Source organism: Elaeis guineensis, chromosome 13 (assembly GCF_000442705.2).
Source record: "Elaeis guineensis isolate ETL-2024a chromosome 13, EG11, whole genome shotgun sequence".
Lineage (NCBI taxonomy): Eukaryota > Viridiplantae > Streptophyta > Magnoliopsida > Arecales > Arecaceae > Elaeis > Elaeis guineensis.
The window spans coordinates 4,944,431-4,967,936 of NC_026005.2; the positions used below are offsets into that span (position 1 = coordinate 4,944,431).

Consider the following 23,506-nt stretch of genomic DNA (forward strand, 5'->3'; position numbering starts at 1 on the left):
TGGAGCAACCATCTGGGTTTGTTGCTCAGGGAGAGATGAGTCTGATTTGCAGGTTATACACAAATTGATATATGACCTTAAGCAGTCTCCTCGAGTATGGTTTGGAAGATTTAGTAAAGTTATACAACAATTTGGCATGATCCGTAGTGAGGCAGATCACTCTGTATTTTATAAACATTCGTCCTCTAATCTATGCATCTATCTTATGGTCTATGTGGATGATATTGTCATTACAGGTGATGATCATGACAGTATCAAAGGCCTAAAGCAGCACTTGTTTCAACACTTCCAAACTAAGGACTTGGACCGGTTGCAGTACTTCCTTGGGATTGAAGTAGTCCAATCAAAAATAGACATCGCCATCTCTCAAAGCAAGTATGCCCTTGACATTCTGGAAGAGACTGGGATGCTAGATTGTAAATTAATCAATACTCCTATGGATCCAAATTTGAAACTTCTACCAGATCAGAAGGAGCCCTGTTCAGACCCAGGCAAATATCGGGAATTGGTGAAAAAATTAAATTACCTTACCATGATCAGACCAGACATATCCTTCGTTGTTAGCGTTGTAAATCAGTTTCTTAACTCTCCTTGTGACAGTCATTGCGATGTAATGGTTTGGATCTTAAGATATATTAAGGGTTCTCCCGAAAGAGGGTTGATTTATGAAAATAAAGGCCACAAAGACATTATTGCATAGACAGATGCAGATTGGGCAGGATCTCCTGGTGATAGAAGATCGACTTCTAAATACTGCGTTCTTATTGGGGGCAATCTCATCTCATAAAAAAACAAAAAACAAAATGTGGTTACCAAATCAAATGCAGAAGCAGAATATTGAGCTATGGCCCTTACAACATGTCAACTTATATGGTTGAGACAACTGCTTCAAGAATTGAAGTTTTGCAAGGTAGGCTCTATGAAACTCATTTGTGATAATCAAGCAACTTTGGACATTGTTTCCAATCCAGTCTTCCATGAGCGGACTAAACATATAGAGATTGATTGCCATTTCATCCGAAAAAAGATCATCTCTAAAGAAATCACTATCTCGTTTGTGAATTCTAACAATCAGCTAGCAGATATCTTCACCAAATTACTTCGAAGTCCGAGGGTAACATACATATGTAACAAGCTTGATGCATATGACATATACGTACCAGCTCGAGGGAGAGTGTTGATTGATATCCATTGATTTGTGTCTACAAATCAAGAATTTTAATTGATGTATTTCCATATCTAGAGTAAGAGATATTTGTCATTGTTTTATTTTCTATTGTAATTGATTCGAGATATCTGTATAATCCTAAATAAAAAATATATCAAATCTTGTTTAGAAAATATATCATTAGGAGATCAAAAGGTTTATTGTACCTAGACTTTTATTGCTTTATATATAGAGCCTCTTGTAACATGAAAGATATACAAGCAATTCTGATTATCAACAGTCTCAAGTCTTTCCCTTCTTCCTTCTTTTCTCCCTTTTTTCTTACCTTCTTTTCTTTCTATTTTTTCTTCTTTCTTTTCAAATCACTTTCTTTTCTCTGTTCTTTCTTTTCTTTTCCTTTCTTCCATCTTTCTTTTTATTCTTTTTCTTCTCTCTTCCTTCCTTTCCTTTTTTTTCTTCTTGTTTCCTTTCACTTTTTCTTTTGTTCATCTTTCCTTTCTTCTCCCCCTACATAAATGAGTTTCAGAGTCCCAACCTTGTCCCAGTCCTATTTCTCACAGGAATGGCACGGAATAGCTAGGATGCCGCCCATCCTGCTGGAACTTACAATCTTACTCCCATGACATGCACTAGTTTCTAGTTTACTAAAACAAAAAGATACTTAAGTGCTTAACAATAGGAGCAAGTATTGCCGAACTAGCCGCACTAAAATTGTACCAAACCAACCGATTGGTTTGAGTCGTGCCATGCCAGATCAGTAGATTACCAACACGGTTCAGTCAATCAAAACAAATCATAAAAGGTAGGCCCTATTCGACTTCAAAGCCTCGATCACTCGCTCTGTTTGAAGCCCTAAACCTGATCCAAGATGTCCATCGATGAAGACAATGTATGACGACAACAAGTGATCCCCCCCATTTCCCAATCCCTATCACTAGATTCGAGAGCTCTCAAAGCTCTCCATTAATGACTCAAAGCTCCTCTACCTCTCTCCCTCTCCCTCCCTCACTCTCTCTCCTCCCTCTCCTTCTGTGCCCCCCCCTGAAAAAATGCTCAGGCATAGTACAGTTAAGGACCCAAACAGTACTAAATTGATCACTAGCTAGAACAAGCCCCAGCATCGGTTCGACAAACCTTGAATAGGAGTTTGATTTGCATATCTAAATGCTTCAAATCCTTTCAAAAAACATATATGAACAACATAAGTTACTGCAATATTCTATACACATATTTTTACCCTTTATCCTGCCCATCTTTATCACATAACAATTGAAAGATTCTAATTTGGTTGGTCCTTCATAAAAAGCTTAATTTACATTAAGACTAACCAAAGAAATATTTAGATAAAATTATAACACAACATACGAAGTTACGAACTATGATTTCTGGTAAACTGTGTTACCTGGACCCTCCATTTGTCCAAGAGTATTGATATTTTTTGATACTTGGATGTGGCGCAACATGACATGACCCACAATTTGAACAAGGTTCGCCATGTCAGTAGCGGACCCCGGACTAGTCAGCCAACAGTACAATTCAGTACGCCATTGGATTGTTCTATGCCTAGGCCAAACTAACACAACAGAGAAAGCAAGAGGGAGAAGGAAAGAGAGGGAAAAAAAGAGAGGGAAGGGGAGGAAAGGAAAGGGGGAGGGCGAAATGGCCTCCATTCGATCGAAACGGGGAGTCTCCGTTTCTTTTTTCAATGTATCGGATGAAGTTGGTGAAAATTAAAACAAGAAATGGGGTCGAAGCCTCTATTTTGATCAAACGGAAGTCCATGGCCTCCGCAGCGCCTCTCGCAACCTCCGAAGGCCATTTCACCCTCTCCCTTTCCTTCTCTCCTTCTCTCTCTCTTTTCCTCTCTTTCCTTCTCCTCTCCCCCAAGTGTGTCGAATGAAAGACAAGGCCCACCACCTCGGCAGTGGCAACAATGGCCTCACCGGCCCTCCAATGGCCTCCGAAGGTCATTTCCCCCTCTCTCCTTCCTTGCTTCCCCTTCTCTCTCTCTTTTCCTTTCTTTCCTTTTCCCTCCCCCACTTCATTGTCGGTCTCATTTTGAAGGCCGGACCATCCCGCTCCACCGTTGGTACTATTTCGTACGCTCGAACCGGATGGTTCAGCCTTCCTTGCTTTGAAGCATCCTGTTGAGTAATAACATTAGCAAAAGTGACTAACACTTGGCATTTTTAATTAGAGTGTCAAGCCAGGGATTCTTAGTTTTAAATGGTAGACACTTCAAGTGAAGTGTCCCTATATTTTTAAAACAAGTTATCAAGGTTTTGTGGGCACTTCAAACAAAGTGTTCTTATGTTTTTCATATAAATGCTGTATTTTTTAATGTAAAGTTATCACAACTAATATAAACACATTAAGCAAAATGCCATTATATTTTAAATAACAATGTATCTCAATTAATTGTCAATTTAGTATCTCAACATATTTTAAGTAACTTTAAATGAACCTAGTGAATAGATTAACCAACTTGCAAACTCATGGTTATTCCATTATTTATTTGTAAATATCATCTATAATTTTCCTCCCCTTGTTAAGCTTTTCTTTTTTTGAATAAGCATCAAAACACGTAAACACAACTATGTGTAACTGTCCTCTTGGAATTTTTGGAGGTTGTTATGCCAAACATTCAAGGACATAGACACTTCGCACCCATGTCAAGTGTTTACATAATATGTTGGAAAAGTAATAATAACTAATTATTAATTAATATTAAAATCCACAAGAAAATTGTGAATGTGCAATCTAAACATGATTAGTTTTAAAGCAAACCCATGGTCCTAAAAAGCAGACTGGGTACCCACCTTAGGCAAATGAGACCTCCAAGCACCTCACTTGGGCCTAGGTGGGCCAGGTCAGCAACCTAGCAAAAGGTAGGAAACTAGGTGCTTGTTTATGCATAAGGCATCAACAAAAGATGGGGACCTATGCACAATGCATCAGCCAATTTAGTTTTAAGCAAGCTAGTATCAAGGTTTGTCAAACCTTGCCAAATCAGTTGGTTCAGGGTGTCGACCCCCTCTTCCCCCTCCTGACTCAATTACGGTGCTCCCATCCCCCCTCAAGACTTGATTCCACACTCTCCTCCTCATGATTCAATTCCGCACTTCCCCACTCATGAACATCGCCTCACACCCCACTCCCCTCACATAGATCTGCCCTCCAATAAGTTCCACCCACCTGTCCTCTCCTTCCCTCCCTCTCTCTCTCTCTCTCCATCCTCTGTGGAACATGGGAGAAGGGGAACGAAGTGGGCAAACCATATGCCGCCTTTCCTTTGGTGAACTCTGCAAACCATATGCTAACTTCAATTCAAAACTTGAAAATAAAAAAAAAGAAGTTTGAAATGTCCCAAAACAGCATGGTATGAAGTATGGACCCATACCATGCCAAACCGTCACCCGCCGATACACCCACCAGAACCGGTTCGACAAACCTTACCAGCATCCATTAACCTAATGCGCAATTCATCTATTTGTCCTTCCCTTATCCCAATTGATAAGGCTTTAAGATCAAGCCCTAAAAGCAAAACCCAAGAGTCATGTGGTGGTCGGCAATCAAAAGGAAGGTCGACCATCACAGTAGGCTCTTTCTCTCTTCCTTTCTTCTTCCCATTCCCACCCATGGATTAAAAATCTGCCGGAACAGTAAAGGGAGAATAACATTGTTATTGTATCATTCCAACAAGAACATAGGTTTAGGTGTCAGGATATCAAAACCCTATTGATCTATTGAATTGACAATCATGGTTTCAAATTTCGGTGGGACATCCTAAGGAATGCCAGGATAGGGTACCATCCTATGTTGGGGGATAGGACCATCCCACCATCGTCCTAACATCCTGATCAGTGCATCCTATAACATCCCCATCCCAAGTGTCAAAGTGGATCAGGACAGCAACACATCCTATTCCACAGAAAAACCAGGATAGGCTAGTTCCACAAAACATTTAGGATGGCCCCATTCCATGAAAAAACTATGACAACCCCATCTGATGAGATTTAAAATCTTTCCAACGGTACCTACCACTGTACTAACGCATACCGATAATTTTTCATTCTTTCAATTATAACAATTTTGGTACGTATAATCATTATCGATATCATGTTGATACTATTTCGATAAAAAAATGGTACAAGGTTCAATACTGATATTTAAAACCTTGCTCCTAGCCATCTCTTTTGTCTTTTCCTAATTTTTGAGGGGCAGTAGCCGGCCTAGAGTTTAGTGGTTCCATATGGGACATGCCATGGTTGTTGTTGCTAGTAGGACTGCCAATGGCAAGAAGAATTACTGCAAAAACTACTGTTGACAGCAGTAATTGGTGCTGCTACCAGTGCCACTAGTAGAGGTGGTTAAACCTGCCAGTACTACTGGTCGAGCAATTGCCATCTATGGAGTGCTGATACCGGACAACCCAATATCTTTTTATTTTTCAACTTCATCTCCAAATACAAAGTTAAAAAGAAAAAAAAAAAGAAAAAAGAGGATTAAAAATATAATAAATGGATATATAAAATTGATTGGTTGTATCAATATATGAGCATGAATGAGATTGATACAAGGATAATATATACAAGTTCTAGTTATCGCTTGCCCTTATATTATACTTCTTTTGGTTATTTTCAGATTTACAGTCCATTTGAATCCTAGGCATCCGCATCACATCTATATGCTAGGCAATCTTCTGGCTGCCCATCTGGCACCTAGCGTCTTCTAAAACAATGACCAATCTAAAATAGTTTTTTAATCAAAAAATACCCTTAATTCTGTAATACTCAATTAATTATCAAAGAATGGAAGCTTTGATTTATATTAGAGAAGTGGTGATGAAGGACTGCAATTCATTATAAGAATGAATTCATTCAAATGATCAAAGATATTTCTAGAACTAAGAAATTCAATCAAGAATCATGATAGCAACCTGGAATGCAAGTATTTGTACAGAATCACTGCGTGCAAATATTGTACATCAGAAATGAAGGTAAGTGCTGTGCGATGCATTATACATTGAAAGGGGTCTTACAGTTTCTAACCTCAATACTTTCACATGTGGTCAGTCTGGACCATATTCTTTCCCGGTCAATAGCCCGCTGTAACTGTTTCTGTAAAAGATCAACCCAAAATGCTATCTCTTCAACTGCCTGATCATTTTTAAATTTTCCTACAGCAGCTCGAGGACCAAAATGGAAAAGAAATTCTCGGTGTAGACCAATATCTTTAACAGAATAATATGCTTTCTTTATTGGGAGAAAATCAAGAAGCATGTCCATCAATCTACCAGTAATATCTGGCACCATTGAGAAGAACTGTGAACAAGAAACCTTTGCTGATCCAAGCTTTGTGACAGCAGCTACACAGCTCAGAGCAAGCATGATTATTGATAGGTCGTTCATGGTGTCTGAACCTGATGATTCCCGGTTCCAGTATCTAAAGGTAAGAAATGGGTTGTATTTGTTAAAATCAGCAGTTTAATGCCCATAAATTTAACTTAAAGCAAACTGTGTAAATGAAAAAAATGGACATACGATGTTATCGCAGCATTGAAGTGGTGGTCCCTTTCGAAAAGATTTACAAACGTGGCGACAACCATTGGATGTTGATGGGACCAAAACCATTCATAAGCTACAGGTAATTTGCTAGATAATTCATCTCGGATTATGCTCTCTAATGGAGAACACAGTCGCAATAAACTGCATTTAAGCACATAGATTATCAAGCTATATCAGTGAGGGCAAGAAAGTTAACAAAAAAGGTGCCAAAAATAAGAAATTAAAGAGCAAGAAACTTACTAAGACCAATTATGAGCAACCTAATTCATGTAATATAGTGTCATTTCTTTCTTTTGATCAAGGTCAAACATCACAATAGGACCCAATGAAGAGCATTCAAGTTTGCAGAACATCAAAATAGATGTTATGGACATCGTTTTCTCCTCACTGCCACACCCAAATGACTATGCATTTGCTAAAAGGGAACCCAACCAACTTTTGAGTTACACCAGCCATATGAAAATTCAGGATATGAAGATACTTCCATGCTAGATTTATCAGCAATTCAGCATACAATATCCCTAAGTTATAGCAAGAAAACATGGGAAAAGAGGATATGGGGCAGCATAAAGAATATTTATAAGATTTAAAAATTAAAAATTAAAGCAAGGATTAGAGTATCCTACACTATTCTTTAACCTTGAGGATTTTAGTTTGGCTGAACATAGCATCAGAAGTTGTCACATTTTTCTTAATAGAAATCTTTCTTCCCCTGCCCATGTGCATCCTTCGTATTCCTCTTTCATTTATTTACTATTACCAACAATAGCCTTTTAGTTTGTTATAAGAAAAAAATTATATTTCTATTCTCATGTATCTTTCTTTTGAGAATCTCTTCCCTGTGGGCCGCTTGTTTGCTGCCCTCATTGGCAAGAAACACACCAGAAGGTTCAAAATCAATTCTCTGTTTAAAGGAGGGAAGTATGCACCAAGCAAAAAGTGGTTGCATGATTATCATTTATATGAAAAAAAATCACTAATCATATAGCATCGGAGCCATCTAAATTCTATTCACATATGGTGCCAATGCTGGTCAAGGGCCAAGACAAAAGAAATGCTCAATCAGAATCAGTCAGCAGCTGACATGCATCAACATGGAATGATATGCAAGACAGTCAAAGATAACAATATTGGATGAATGCAAAGAATATAATAGGAACCTCATCTTGCACATAGACAACATTTTACTTCTTTGTTTGATAAAGTTGATATGTTTTAGACATTAAAACTTTAACCACTAAAAAATATATCGCATCAAAACGAACTGACACTGTATTAGATCAACAAAACAATAAGAGATGTTAAAGGGAAGTTACAATTATCTGAAGATACCATCTCCAATTTAATGGAGTACTTAACATGCATAAATGATAAAATAAGTGAAAAATGATATATAGAAAAGAGCATAAAATCATTCATGCCTATATGTGTTGCCCCATACACCAGAATACTGCACCAATATGTTGGGATAGGAATTGCTAGTATGCATCACAATCTGATCTCCCAATATAGTTCTAGTTATTCACCAATATAACACAGGTATAGGAAGTTTCACAAGCAACAGCATAGAGCAACACAAAAATATACCAAATACAGAAGCATATATTCTATATGACCTCAATGTCAAGTCCATGTTATACAATATTAACCAAAAGAAGAACTTGATGGTGATCATATGTTTGCATTGTGATCCACAAAACATTTTCATGCAAAGGAAATCTGCTACACAGGTTATCACCTATCAAAATCCGAATAAAGAACTGCAATAAAATAATTAGAATACAGGGAATTAACATTATCATTGTTAGTAACCAAGCATTAGATCTGCAAAATCTTTAGGTCATAAATGGTGATGATGATGTAAATCAACAAATTCAACTCTACCAACAGTTTCCAAAATATGAGTGGGCAACCATCACAACAGGTTTAAGATACAAACCACTAGTAATTATCAGCTATCAAATCTGCAATGAAAGTTCAGAATGAGACAGATAGAGAAGGCATAAGAAGTATTAAAAAAGATTAAAAAAGGTTAAATCAGAACTTAGAAGAGTTATCAACCTTCTTTCCACCAAAACATTAACATGTCTCTCCCTTCCATCTCCTCGTGATGAAATCTCAATAGCTGCTTGCAATAAAGAATACACAGCAGCCTGGAAAGAAATAGTTTGTCAAACTCCAGAATGGCCGAGAATGAATTATAGACAGTATAAAATGGCCAACTCGTATTAGCATTCAGGATTAATGACCATAGAAAATTTCCATTTCCCTCAAATAAAGAAGAACCATAGAAAAATTCCCATTTCCCTTAAACAGAAAAGCAAGTGTACAAAGTGAACATATTTCTAAATTCTTGCATCATTGCCATTCCAGAGATTGAGAAGTAAAACCACTATCAGGATTCTCCAGATATGATCCACAGCAAGAGAATACAAAGCATCTTACAGTAAAAAATGTTCAAGGTAGCTCAGAATGAGCAAAAAAAGACCTTAACATATTTTCGTGCAGACATATATCAAGATAGAAGTCTTTGTAAGAATTGATAACAGGAACTGACAATCATTTCACAGAAGAATATGCTTGAGCACTTGAGAGGCTAAAGGGCATTACAGTTCATTCGAATTTAAGATAACAAAAATTCCTTGAGATACAATAGAGATCCTTCAATTTTTTGGGTTCATATTACAGATTCAAGGCTCATCATCCAATCACCATAGCAGAATCAAGCAGGAAGGAAAAAAAAACTACACTGAGAAGTCAGAAATCTTAGGTTCCAGGTTCATGCTACAACATGCGACAGAAAGAAATTACAGCCATTATACCCTGCAACACAAACACATGTCCTCAGCAGACAAAGAAGATTGCTCACATCATGGTGCGGGCATCTATTTTTCCATTATTTTTGTTTTTGCTAATAAGGCACTCTTTCTATTTTCTCTTTGGAATTAAATGTTTGATTCATTCTCACTTTACGGAATAATTTTGTTAATCCATGACACAGTTCAAATGTAGCTTGAGGTATGTTATAAGACAGAAATACTTTTGTATTTCCTCCAACGATAATCAACCTCTGAGTCCCCACTTCTTTACTAACCAAAGACAATCATTACATATTAATATATTTTAACCGTAGAGCATTCTCCCTTTTGCCTTTTTTTCATGCTTCCTTCTTCTATCATGCATACCAAGCATATTTTAATATAAGCTCATAGGAAAAATTATATTATTGTGTATTCTGTTGATATTTGTCAATTAGTCAGCAATATCATAGTTGAGTACAGAATAATGAAGTTTTGATTGACTTTTGTATGGAATCGAAGAAATCAAAAATTATGTACACAGCCAAAATCACAATATCTAACTGATTGCAGCTAGACTTGTGAAAGAATAATTAGGAAACAATCAACAGATAGTATTCTTTCAGGATTTCTTCCATCATCAATTTTTTTTTAATTTTAATCTCTATAATTAGAAAGAATTCACACCAACTAAGTATTTCTCCTTATTCAATCTGTCTTGATCCATTAAAGCATGTTTGGTGTCATGTAGGCTACATAATACAGAAGCAGTGCTTATGATGAACTCTACCTCTCTCACGTCATTGAAATCGCTATTGGGTTTATGGCTAGGGTGGCAATATTTTGTCCAACCCATGTCTGATCCCAAAAGGAAAAGGTCTGAAAGGTATGACCATATGACCATTGTCTTAAATCAGGTCCAGACAAAAAAAAAAAAGTGCCAGAACCTAAAACCAGGTTGGGTCTCGGTTTGCAAATTTGGACAATCCAATTTCTCACCATAGGGCTGTAAAATCAGTTGAGAAACCAGGTTGGATCTGGATCCACAAATTGGAAGATCCAGATCTCTATCATAGAGCACCTTCAAATGCATCCAGGTTGGGTCCCTGTTGAAAAATTAAAACCATACAAAAACTATGTATCTTTAGCATATATCAAGGTTTCAAGTCTCACATTATGGCCTCTATCACGTACTACCTAATACAATATATGCCACCAAGCATTCACCGAAACGACCCGAAACAGGTGGTTCGGCCTATACCTAATCGAACCGACACCAAATCGGGACAATTTGGTGGGTTGATTCGGCTTCTAACCCCATCTCCTAAATTCGGCCAATTCTTCGAGATAGCACTCGCTCTCTCTTCTTGCTCACTCAGTCACTCATCTCACTCACTTGTTGTCCCCCCTCTTCGATGCTAACTAATGCCGAGGTAAGCCCCCCCCTCTATCTCCCTCTTTCTTTCCCTCCCTCCCTCTCTCTCCTCCTCCTCAATCTCCTTCTCCCTCTCCCCCCTCTCTGTGAGCCCCCCTCCCTCTCCCTCCCTCCCTCCCTCCCTCCTTCCCTCTTCCCCCTCTCTAAGCCCTCTACCTCTCCTCCCTCCCTCTCCTTCTCCCACTTCCCTCTCTCTATGAGCCCGCTCTTCTCACTCTCCCCCCCTCTCTCTCTCTTCTCCTCTTTCTCCTTCCCCTCTCCCCTCTCCATAAGCCTCTCTCCGCCCTCTCTCTCCCTCCCTCCTCTCTATCTTCCTCCGTCTCCTTCTCCCTCTTCCCATCTCCCTCTCCATAGTTCAATATACACCAACTCAATACAATGCGTATTGGTATCATACCGAATTGGTCACCAGCCAGTATGAGTCTCGATACCGATCAAGCAGACCTCGCATACCATATTGACACAAGGTACAAGCCAATTTCAAAACCAAAAAAGTGACAAAACACCTTTAAACCTGGTAACAAGAAATATGAAGTCGGTTCAAGGCCAGTTTGGGGAGCCTTGGTTCAATTCAGGATAGTTTGCTTGACCATCTGACCCAACAGGTCATCAACTACTATGGGCTAGTATACTGGAGCTTTAAAATCTTGTTGTAGAGGACTAAATAAATTAGAATCTTTCTACATAATGTTTTACACAAAGAGGACTTTATAATTGTACATAATTTCACCGATTATGTTAAAATTTGGTCAAACAAGGTTACATCCAGGTTGTCCAAATTAGAGCCATGTTTGATTTCAAACATATAATTGTCCATGCTGAAATCTAGGTTAGAGAAAAAACTATAAGCTCTTGTCTAATTCGTCTTCCACTTGGACCTAGATTTTTGCCACTCTACTTGTGACTAGGACCATTATTAGGCCAAATGTACTTAAATCTTATTTGCCCATGAAGTTGCATATATGTAGCATTGACCTAATATGCTTATACCATATTTGTTAGATCATTGGTCATACATGCAAATTTGACAAATTATTTTCCAACTAAAATTTCCCTTCTGTATCATTAGAAATTTGTCATAGAAACATTACATGGAACATCTCTCCCTTCCCCACCCAGGGTTTATTTCCTCTACAAATGTCTTATAGTCTATCTCCTCATTATTTCATACAGTCAATTGTGGGAGGAGAAAAAGACATTCAAGGGGCCTCTATCTTCAAATCTCATAGCACCCTTCTTTCCATTAATTTTCCTACTAAAACAATGCCAACATTCACTTTGTTTTATTCAAAATGGTTATAAACTCCATCGGCTTTTGAAGCCTTCACCTATCTTTCAAAGTTCATAACTGAACTGATCATACATAGCTTACACCAAATGTGCTCATTGGCGCTACATCTATATTGAGTGTAAAATAGAGGGTCAAAGTCAAATCTATCTCTCATTATTTTGAACAGTTAAATGGGGAAAATAATTTTCTTAAGGCACCTCTATCACCAATCATGATGGCAACTTACTTTTAATATAGTTTTCCCACTACAACTACATAAATATAACTGCACTTCTATTCAAGGGAATTTAAACGTCAACCACCATATATGTTTCATCTGGAACTCCAAATGCAGCAATAACCATCCAGGGATATCACACAGCAATAGAATGAACCCTGGGCAGTATGAGTCTGTAGAACTATGCAAAGCTAAATAGAGGGTCAAAATCATTCCTTCATGTAGGCTCATCGGAAAGAGAAAGTATCATTATGATTACTTTCTGATATTATTGACCAATATTTATGGTACATTATCATATCTTTCAACCAAAGGTTGCTTGAGCAAGGATCTAGACTATAACAATAATATCTAGAGGCATGGTTCATCATACCACCCCATACCATCCGATATAGCGCGTACTGTACCATATTGGTATGCCGTACCACCCCATACCGATACTACCGTAAGATACCATACCGCGTACCGACACTATAGTGGGATTTTACTAGTACAAGATCCGGTAGCGAAACGGTGAACCTTGATTGAAAGCATTAAAAGTACTAAAATTATCAGTAGAGAAGATGGATCAATTTTCGGCATTTACATGCAAGTACCTAGAATGTCATAAAGAAAGGTTTTCTCTCACTCAATTGTGGTCAATAAATCAACAACATAAATGATGAAAAAAATCATACCTCATCACTGTGCAAACTTTGCAAAAAAGAGATAGAGAGCATTGATCTTGTGCGCAATATATTTTGATTTGTTATCTTAATACAGAACACATAAATATGAGAAGGCACAAAGTGGAGAATGTCACTAAATAAAAACTATCAGAAAAAAAGGACAGTGAATTGAGAAACAAAAAGGAACTAGCATGGGACGAATGGCATGCAGCAGTCAGAATAAAAAAGTAGGTGGTGAATAATTTACAGGTTGGCACCATGTTACCATTCTAGGATAGGTTTAAAATGTTTGATGCTTAGTTCCTATGACTTTTCTCTGATATTTAGTTCTTATAGATGCAAGAGAGCATGTCCAAGTGTTCCTAATTTTACAGCGCATCTGTCACACATGCATGTCTGAAATCATAATGAAGAATTAACCAGATCAAAGAGAATGGTATCCTTATTTATTGATTTTGATAAGTAATTGAGATCTACTAATGCTGGAACAAAGGGAGTTGTGCACAAAGAGAGCATTATTAATTCATTTGTAGTCAGTAAAAATTGCAAGATGCCAAAAATCTGCTGACATACATCTAATGGCAAAGCTAAAAATTGCATAATTTTGCAGATGATATAAAGGACCAATAAGTAAGAAGATGATTTTGGTGGCAAAATCTTGATTTATGATCATCATGTTACTAGGAATGAAGTAACTAACCCACATTGAAGAGGCAGTTCTCAGTAAATATGGACCTCAACTGCCTTTTCTTAATCTTTATGTAGCACAATAGTAGTATTACTATATGTATGCAAAAATAATGATCACAAACACAAAGATTCTGAATAATGTTATAGTGCTGACCTGATAAGATAGTGTCTTAACCCATGCATTTTTGTCCAGCCCAAGCCATGCTTTTGGGAACCAAGAGTCTTTTGTTAATGAGCTCTGTTCTTGAATGGCCAGCTCAATAGCCCTTGCTGAATCATGTATGGACTGAACAAGTCGGCTGCTAAGATCTTCACCCTGTAAAGACTCATCCAATTTAACTCTCATTTCCTCCACATCGTTGCTAGAACTGGCTTGCGGGGTTCCATTTACTGTTACACCATCATCAGTAGAAGCTAGTAGAGTAGTGTGTCTCATCCTTCTGGCTTTATGAACGAAGGCTTTATGAACGAGCGGCCTATGTTTTGTAAATTCCAACAGCACCTGCCTTAAACGGCACTTTTTCTTGGAAAAATGATGACAGCATACATACTGGTTTAGATCCACCATGCTGTTACCAGTAAAATTAACATCTACAGCTTTATGTGGCACGTAAATAGTTGAAGTTCTGCAAACCCAAAGCTAATGAATGAGTAGCCAGATGAATTATGTACCATTTGATATACATTATATCAGATAAAGAATACACTGTTAGGTGATAATGTGTGCACATAGTTGCGTAGAAAACAAGAATGTGATTAAAACTTCGCATTTGCATGTTTTCATTAATCACAATGAAACCCTTCTGTAAGTCCATTTTCAGGAAAAAGCATTTCCCTCGACAAATTTCCAACAAGTTGCTAATTTCACTTTGAACTTGACTTTCCTTCAGGTAGAATGTTAGAATATCTGATGCATAGAATCCATCTAATTGTACTGGACTTTAACAAGCCATAGGTCACTAGATACCCATCATAACAGCTCCTGTCCTAAACCGTTATCTTCCATTATTACGGCAATAATAGTGGGAAATAACACGATAAGACATTAAAACTATGGCATACTGAATCATCGTTTACAAAATTAGTTATCGCCTATTCAAACACTTTTTCAATCGGATGAGCAGTAAAAACATCAAAATACAGAAATTTATTGAAAAAGCGTATAAAAAATATTTAAAAAAAAAAAGAAAAGTATCAAGAAATCGGTAATCCAACAGTAAAATTTATTTAAAAAAAAAAAAAAACACGAAATGGATGATTTAAAAGGGAAAACTAAGAGGAATTACCTGGTGATCGATCCCGCGACTCTCCCCATCGCCCGACACTCGCCGCCGCGAGGGAAGCCGTGGGAGGACCGGTGCGCGAGGTGGTGAGACGTCGTCGCCATCGTCGTCTCCTAGTGGGGCCGGCAAGGAAGAATAGGCAGCGAGGCCACGCTCATCGCCGTATACTCGCTGACGTTATTTGCGCGTGGAGTGCGCAAGCATCCGAGGGAGGGGAAGAAGACGATGGAGAAATCGAGAGGGGGGATAGGGTTTATATTGTCGGAAAAACTTGTGGTGACGAATAAACGAACGATCGAAAGGTGTTTCATGAGTCCACACCAACCGCTCGGACAGCGTCTCCGGCTGAATTATCCGACCGGCAGTCCACCACTTTAATTAAACCAGGGTCGAAGTAATTCATGCACGTGCAGAGCACCTGAGAATTGGTATAGTTTTTGCAGTGCCCTGATCCAAAATCGTAAGTCCAAGGATCCGCAAACTCTCCTCGTAAATATACAGAGCATTTAAAACACAATATCAATGCATCGTGATAGAATTAATAATAAATAAAATTTAATTAATTAAAATTAATTTTAATTTTTTATAAAATTTTAATAATATTCAAAATATCTTACATCAATTAAATTTCAATTAATAATTTTATAAAATATAATAATAAATCTATACTTAAATTCAGTTGGCACTATCGACTATTATCTTTAAATTCATTTTCAAAGCAATACCAACGACCGCAATTAAAAATCTGAATCTGACAAGAAGAAAGAGATAATGAGCTCGAATAGTCGAATAAATAATAAATATCTCAACTAGATATTTTAAATATTATCATAAAATATAATATTCGAAAATAAATATCATGAAAAAAAATGAGAATATAGTTCATCTTAATTTAAGTAAATTATATATTTTTAAATACTCATATATATAATTATAAATTTAATTTAGAACAAATCGCATATAACTCAACAACTTTAACTATAACTACACTTATACTTTATGACGAAGTTAGAACAGAAATAGTGAGCTCAATTAGAATACCAACTCATAACTTCCATTAGTAGAATTCAAAGAACAAATGTATAACTTTTATTAGCAAGGTCTAAAGAACAATGCATAACCTGCATTGGTAGGATCCAAAGAATTAATGCACAATCTTCATTAGCAATGTTCAAAACATAGTTAAATTGAAAGCTCAAATCCGATATATACAAAAATATCTTTTGTAAGATAATATATATATCATAATTTAAGTCAACATATGCATATTCTATAATATTCTAGAAATCTTAAATTTTTAAATTACTTTGAATTCAAAATACAATTTCATAAATCACATACAAATCAAATACTAATTATTTATTTTTAAAATAAATCATAAAATATCTCAAAAAAAAAGGTTCGTTGCTTATCTCATACGTACTTTGACAAGATCTAAATAATTTTAAAAGTTTTATTTCAAATCTTCAATAAATAGATCATATTGCAGAATCCACCACTGAATATTTTCTGATCAAAACAATCACACCCTATACAGAATTGAATCCAATAATTAGGAAGGACATGAATAACTATGGAAAGATAGAAAACAGATAGTTACATCTAATAGTCCAGATCAGTATGATTATAACAACTTCATCGATCAAGATTAGGTTAGGAAATAGGTAGTTCAATATAGATCAAGGATAATCAAATACAAGAACCAAAGTGGAAGTCAAAATGTCATTCAACAATCAAAAATTAACTCGATCAAGTAACTTTATTCAATAAGACTCATTTAACGTACAAGAATTCCATAAATTCCAATAAAGACAAGATCCTGTAATCTTCAATAAAGACTTGAGTGGTGCAAACATATTGTCCAATTAATAGGATGGTTTGAAGTCTGTCTACCTATCAACTCAAATTCAAAGCGATAGAGCGAGTTCACTGGATTCATTAATCACGTAGAGAAAAAATATCAGAGAAAAAAAAATTAATAAGATGAAGTATGACTGATCAGACGATGTTATCCGATATCTTGATTGGTCCGAGCAATATGTTTTAATCAAATCATAATTAAACTAATCTATAAATTATTCAATACAAATTATGAATGATCAAATTTAATGATATCTGAATTTGATTAAGATGGATGCCAGTATACTGTCCAACGATCGTAAATTAAAATACTTCATTAAGCTCGATCAAAATCATTAAAAAAAACTCTTTTACTAGACTAATCTTAAGGAGAGAAAACTTCCATAATTTGTCATTCACGATGAGGGTAAAGTGGCAAGTTGTCCTGTTACATCTATTCTGGACTTCAGTGATCAGAAACTTCGGCTTCTAATGTTCTTTAATTGCAGCTTAGCAGGGACCTCCACATGTCAATAGTTGGGGGATGGTTCCCACGGTAAGTTCCCTCCCACCCTCCCCCAACCCCTGTAGAGAAAGAACACACACAGATTGGTTAGTATTTTGAGGAAACTCAGCCCATGTTTCACCTTATTAAATATTTCCATCACTCTTAACTTTGAGGATCTTGATACATGTTCATACTCCTAATGATGCCATCTAAAATTAGAAGGCAACATCAGGCCCTCCACAAAACTCAAGAATGATGCCGAACTTCATGATTCTTGTTTCTACTTATCCTTTTATTCCCCATCAACTTTGGATGATTGTTGTTGGTAATTTGTTACAGTTTCCCTAGGGTGATGTCCTTAAGTGGGTTTGCAATGCCATGGAGGTTGCTGGTGTTGACATCTCTGCCCTGTGCCCCCTTCACGTCATCCCATAATTAGGGGCAAGTGCAAGACCAACCTTTTAAACTTGTTTCTGACAGCTTGGCAACTCATCAATCCATTCCAGATGAGTTCTGAAAGCAAAATTCTTCATGAAAACGTAGATGGCAGCAAATATTTTGTTGCTAATATGCTGCCATGGTAGGAAATTCATCAAGGTTCTTTTTCTTTTTGTCAAAGCAAAGAACTGTATAAATGAGAAGCAGTTTGAAAATAAAAGTAGTTCCATTGCACGTCTATCTGTCAAGTTTTGTTTCTTTCTGTTGCGGCCAATCGCCTCGCCGTCTGATCGTCGGAGAACGTGCGTCTGCAAAAAAGGGAAGTCCACACTGATCGGAGGCGGCTCCAGCGGAGACCCTCCGACGGTCAAGTCAGAGAGGTGACTGGGCAACAGTGAAATGAAGACAGAGAGCTCAATCGAGAGAGAGAGAGAGAGGGAGAGGAGCGAGCCTGTGGATTCGAAGTCGAGAAGTGGGGGGATCCCTTGCACTGTTGCCTTCCCCGATTTATATAGTGGAGCACGGTATGGCGCCGTCATTAATGGCGCGGACAACTGAGGAATTGTCAACTCACTGTAGACTGTCAGAGTCGCCGTGAAAGTGTCATGTCGCCGTGGGGCTGTCAAATCGCTAGGGTTGACAATGCCCTCGGCGGGACAATGCCCCTAGGTGGCCGTGCCGCATGTTGCTGTCAGAACTGACAAGCTTTGGCGGCTGTACGGCGATCGGAGGAGTCGACCGACCCTAGGTCGGTGGCCAGCTGAGTGGCGTCGGGCCCCTCTGTTGGTCGGCGAGTCTTGCGTGAGTCAGCCAACAGACTTCTAGGTTCAGTCGGTCGGGAAAAGTATGCCCGACCGATATATCCTCAGTCGGTTGTGGGCCGTTAGTTGGCCGGTCGGTCCCTCCGGCCGTCAGTCGGTCGGTCGGTCCCTCCGACCATCGGTCGATCGGTCGGTCCCTCCGACCGTCGGTCGGTCGGTCGGTCCCTCCGGCCATCGGTCGGTCGGTCCCTCCGGCCATCGGTCGGTCGGTCGGTCCCTCCGGCCATCGGTCGGTCGGTCCCTCCGGCCATCGGTCGGTCGGTCGGTCCCTCCGGCCGTTAGTCGGTCGATCGGTCCCTCCGATCGTTGGTCGGTCGGTCGGTGGGTATTCTCCAATAGTTGCCCCCCTCCACTCCTGAGTCGGACGGTGAGCTGGCCGATGCTTTTAGTTGGGCAGCAATCCCGGGCGAAAAGGAGTGGATTCGTCGTATGCCAAATTCCGACCGTACCGCGGGTTGATACGACGTTAGGCGTCCCATGAATGTCGAGCGATTTGCTGACGTCAGACGTCTAGTCGGTGTCAGGTGTCACGTCGGCGTCAGGTGTCAGACGTCCCATCTTGTCGTCGTCAGACGTCACGTCGGCGTCAGGAGGTCGGGTGCCGGACGATTCGGTGTCAGGCGATCGGATATCCGGCGGCTTCTGGGGAACGCAGACCGTCACCCAGCGCCGATTCTGGGAGCGGGGGGCGCTGTCAGGCATCCCATCGGGAACGCGAATCGGCGCGGACGCTTTAATGCGGAACCGCGGCCCCGTTTGCCACGTGTCGGAGGTGGTTGGGCCGGCGCCCCTCGCATTTAATGAGGGCGGTGCGGCCGTCCCGGGATGGGCGCGCCGAATCATCAGGCCGCCCGGAGGCCGCCACGTGTCGCACATCCGTGAGTCTTCGGTCAGCGCGGAGGCATCTCGGCCGTCGGACGGTCCTATATATATAGAACCATCCGGACCCAGGACCTCACTATCGACGTTTTGCTGCAGAAACTCTGTCCGGGCGATTTCTCAGTCGTCGCGGGCAGAGCCTCTCCTCCAGCTTCCAGAAGGGTTCATTGCCGGTTCGTGGTCTTCCCTTCCTCTTCTTCTTCTTCCTCTTTGCTTCTTCTTCCTCTTCGCTTCTTCCTCTTCGCTTCTTCCTCTTCTTGTTCGGTTCCGGTGTAATGGCCGGAAATCCGACTCGGGGAGCTCGATCGGGAAATCCGACCGACGACTCCCGGTCGACTCCGGAAGTTGAGGTTTCCTCACTTTCGGGGCCGAACGTTGATCGGCTTCGGGAGCAGTATCGCATCCCGGAGCAGTTTCAACTCTCCGCCCCAGGGGCCGGCGGTCGGGTTAACAACCCTCCGCCTGGCCAACTGGCGTTGTATGTCGAAGACCTTCGCGCGGGTCTTCGTCTCCCGATTCCGGAGTTCGTCCGGAATCTGCTGAATTATTACGGACTTTGTCCGGCGCAATTGACGCCGAACTCTGTCCGACTGATAATCAGCTTCGCGCTGTTGTGTCAGCTTTTGCCGACCAACCCTCGTATTTCGCTCTTTCGGGCATTCTTTGTGCTCCGACCCCACCCTAAGGCCCGAGGGTGGTGGCTCTTCAACCCCCGGAAGGATCTTTCTTTCATCACTGATCTTCCATCGTCCATCCATGGGTGGAAGAACCAGTTTTTCTTTGTATCATCTCCATCTCCTTAGGGCTTCCCTTCGCACTGGGGCGTGCCCCGAACCGAGGCAAATGACAACAGCCGGGTGGAGGCGGACGACCGGGAGGACTTCCACCGACTCAAAGATATGTCGGTCCCGAAGCAGAGGAAGATTGTTACCGAACAAGCTCTCTATGACGCCGGCTTGAGCTTGATCCCCCGACTAGGTATCGCCCGATCTCCCGGTCCTTTTTTCATTCGGCCCTTTGTCCGGCTCTTTGATTAACACATCTGTCGGTATCGCAGGGACACCTCCAAGAATGCGGCCGACCGACGTCGAGATCCGGCAATTGGAAACAAGGAAGAGACCGGCATCGGGGGTAGGACCTTCGCATCCTCCGAAGAAGCCTACTCCAGCGGCGCCGACCGTCGAAGCATCGGCGACCGACCAATCGGAGCCAGTGATAGCGCTCGCGGCTCCGGCAGCGCATGCGGAGGAGAGGCCGGTGGAAGAAGCGGCCGAAGGAACATCGGCGGCCTCACCGGCGGCGGTGGAGCCAGATGACGTTCGGGAAATCGAACATCATCCGGCGGCGTCTGTGGCCGCAACGGGGGGTGCCGGTTCAACCTCGAGCATCCCCTCGCTGCCGGTTCCGTTGGTCGGGGCGGTCGATCGGGGGAAGGCCCCGATGGACCCCGCGGACGAAACAAGGTCGGGGAGTCGAACGGTGCCGCCCAGCGCACAGTTCTCCGAAGGGGCGTCGGCGTTGGCCGACCACAACCTGGCGAGGAGGCTGTGCCAGGGAATCCTCCTCCCGGCCGATGTGGAGGCGTTGAGGTCTCGGCAAGTGACCGAGATGCTGTCGTCGTTCTACCCGACCATGGTCGAGGTAAGTCTTGTTCCGCATCCTTTTTCCTTAGTGTTTTCATCAATTTGTTTTCCTGACGAAACACTTGCGTCGGCAGCTGATCTACACCATGTCGGAGCTTGAAGCCGGATACCGGAGGTTCGGGACCGTCCGGGCGGCTTGGAAGGAAAGGTCGGCGGCGGCCGAAGCCGACCGGGCAATGTTGGTCGACCACTTGAAGCAGTCGGCCGACCGGGAGGCCAAGTTGGTGGACGAAGTCTCCCGGCTCGGGTCCGAGCTAAGGTCGGCCAAAAAAGAAGCCAAACGCAAGGGTCGGACCGTGCATCGTCTGCGGCGCGAGCGGGATGGCGTTGCCGCCAAACTTGAAGGCAAGCGCGAGCAGCTTCGGGTCAGCCTAGAGAAGCTCGCCAAAGCCGAGGAGGATCTATCGATCACCCAGGCTGACGCCGACATAGCGAAGGCAGAAGCAGAGTCGGCAAAGGACTCGCTCGGTCGGGCGGAGGAGGAAGCAAGGTCGGCGAAGGAGTCGGCAAGCTGGGCGGTGGAGGACTTCCGTGCCACCGATCAATACCGGGAGGAGATGCTGGAGTCCGGCTTCACGTCGTACCGGGTGGGGTACGAGGACGGTCGGGACGCAGTCCATGCCTTGTACCCGGAGCTGGACCTCAGCGGTATCGTCCCGCCGGGGGCCAAGGAGCAAGCCACCGAGGAGATGGCCGACCAGCCATCGGGAGGCGTTGTCGTGGCGGAGGAAGCCGTCTCGGAGCAAGTGGCACCGACTGCCAATCCCCCGCCGACCGACGGTCCTGCTTCGGCCGTCGACCCAGCGCCGATCGTGGTTGACACACCAGTTATCCCCGATCTTCCGTCGGTCGAGGAGATCGACTCGGAGGGATGATCGGGCGTTGCCGACTTTTGTTTCTTTTGTCTTTTCCTTTTTTGGAATACTTGTAATCGGGCTTCGACCCGACTTTGTAAACTTCCTTTTGACTTTGAATGAAAACTTCCTTTACTTTTTCTTCTGCTCGGTCTTTTTCTTGTGTATTGTTGAATATCTTCGTAAGTCGCTAACTCATGTAAGTCACTAACTCATATAGGTGGGTTAGGACGTTCGGCAACTCGTGCCGCCACGAAGGTAGAGTAAGTCCCGACTTTGGATCGGCCTTTGATAGTCAAGGTCGTCAGTCAGGCGCGTCTGTTGAGTCGGGAGCCCACCGACCGTGGTAAAGGTTCGGTAGTCGGGTCCCCTCTGACGCGTTCAGTCGAATGTCGTCCGGCGCATTCGATCGAGGGAGCACCGATAAGTCGGACCCCGATACCCTTGTGTTGGGTATACTTACTGCGCCTCGCGATATACGGTGGTAAGCCGAATATCTTTCGACTGGCCGTAGCCCGGTCGGTGAATCATGAATGCGACTGAGGTCGCATTGTGCGATAGACGGTGGTAAGCTGAATATCCTTCGACCGGCCGTAGCTCGGTCGGGAGTCGCGACGTCGGTCGCGCAGGCACTTCGCCTTTCTTTGGTCGGGGCCCGATCGGCGTGTTAGCCGATGGTCTGGCCCGAAAGTTCGACCGTAGGAGTGTCAACTCCCGTCAATATAGATGCATCGGTCCTTGTAAGAGTCCGATGTGTCATCGAAGGAGTGTAGCTCCCGTCCATGTGGATGCATCGGTCCTTGTAAGAGTCCGATGCGTCACCGACGGTAGGGTCGTCGGTTTCAGGCAGATACCAAGTCCAAGTCGACATGTCGGGGCTTGACCTTGGCGAGCGCCGATCGTTAGTCGAAGAGTTAAAACTCCGAGATTTCAAATTGGATTTGTATTCCGATTGGTCAAGTACAGAGCTCATTGGTAGTACAATTTCAGGTTGTCGGCGTTCCACGTTCGGGGGATGGGTTTCCCTTCAAGGGTCTCCAGTCGGTAGGCTCTCGGACCATAGGTGTCTGCTACCTTGTAAGGCCCTTCCCAGTTCGGAGCCAGCTTCCCCTGGTCCAGGGGCTTCGAGACCTCTGCCTTCCTCAGGACCAAGTCGCCAGGCCTGAAGAGCTTTGGTCTGACCTTGGCATTGTAATACCGAGCAACCTTCTGTCGGTACGAAGCCATACGAATTTGAGCCTCGTTTCGCAGTTCTGGGAGGAGGTCTAGGTCGGCCCTCCGACAATCGGAGTTGTCCGGCTCTTGATACCGCTCGACCCTTGAAGACGGCAGTCCAACCTCGAGTGGGATCATAGCCTCCGTCCTATAGGTCAAGCTGAAAGGCGACTCCCCGGTCGGAACGCGTGG

The 23,506-nt window shown here is 42.0% G+C and overlaps 1 protein-coding gene across 5 annotated transcripts in view; it reads right to left on the reverse strand.

Annotated features, from left to right (window-relative positions):
• LOC105060550 (uncharacterized) overlaps nt 1-15,467 on the reverse strand; it is a 49,262-nt gene extending 33,795 nt beyond the window's left edge. For 2 of the 5 annotated variants that reach the window (XR_012136172.1, XM_073247308.1), the window contains exons 1-5: nt 15,121-15,467; nt 13,989-14,460; nt 8,797-8,888; nt 6,712-6,876; nt 6,220-6,613 (exon numbers count right to left, since the gene is read on the reverse strand). Coding sequence is in view for 4 of the 5 variants with exons in the window: in XM_073247308.1 (XP_073103409.1) it covers nt 6,220-6,613; nt 6,712-6,876; nt 8,797-8,888; nt 13,989-14,460; nt 15,121-15,221 (1,224 nt within the window). In the remaining variant the exon portion in view is untranslated. The remainder of the gene's footprint in view (nt 1-6,219; nt 6,614-6,711; nt 6,877-8,796; nt 8,889-13,988; nt 14,461-15,120) is intronic. The other 3 variants (XM_073247306.1, XM_073247305.1, XM_010944316.4) reach the window with 2 other exon arrangements.
• Nucleotides 15,468-23,506: the final 8,039 nt, after the last annotated feature.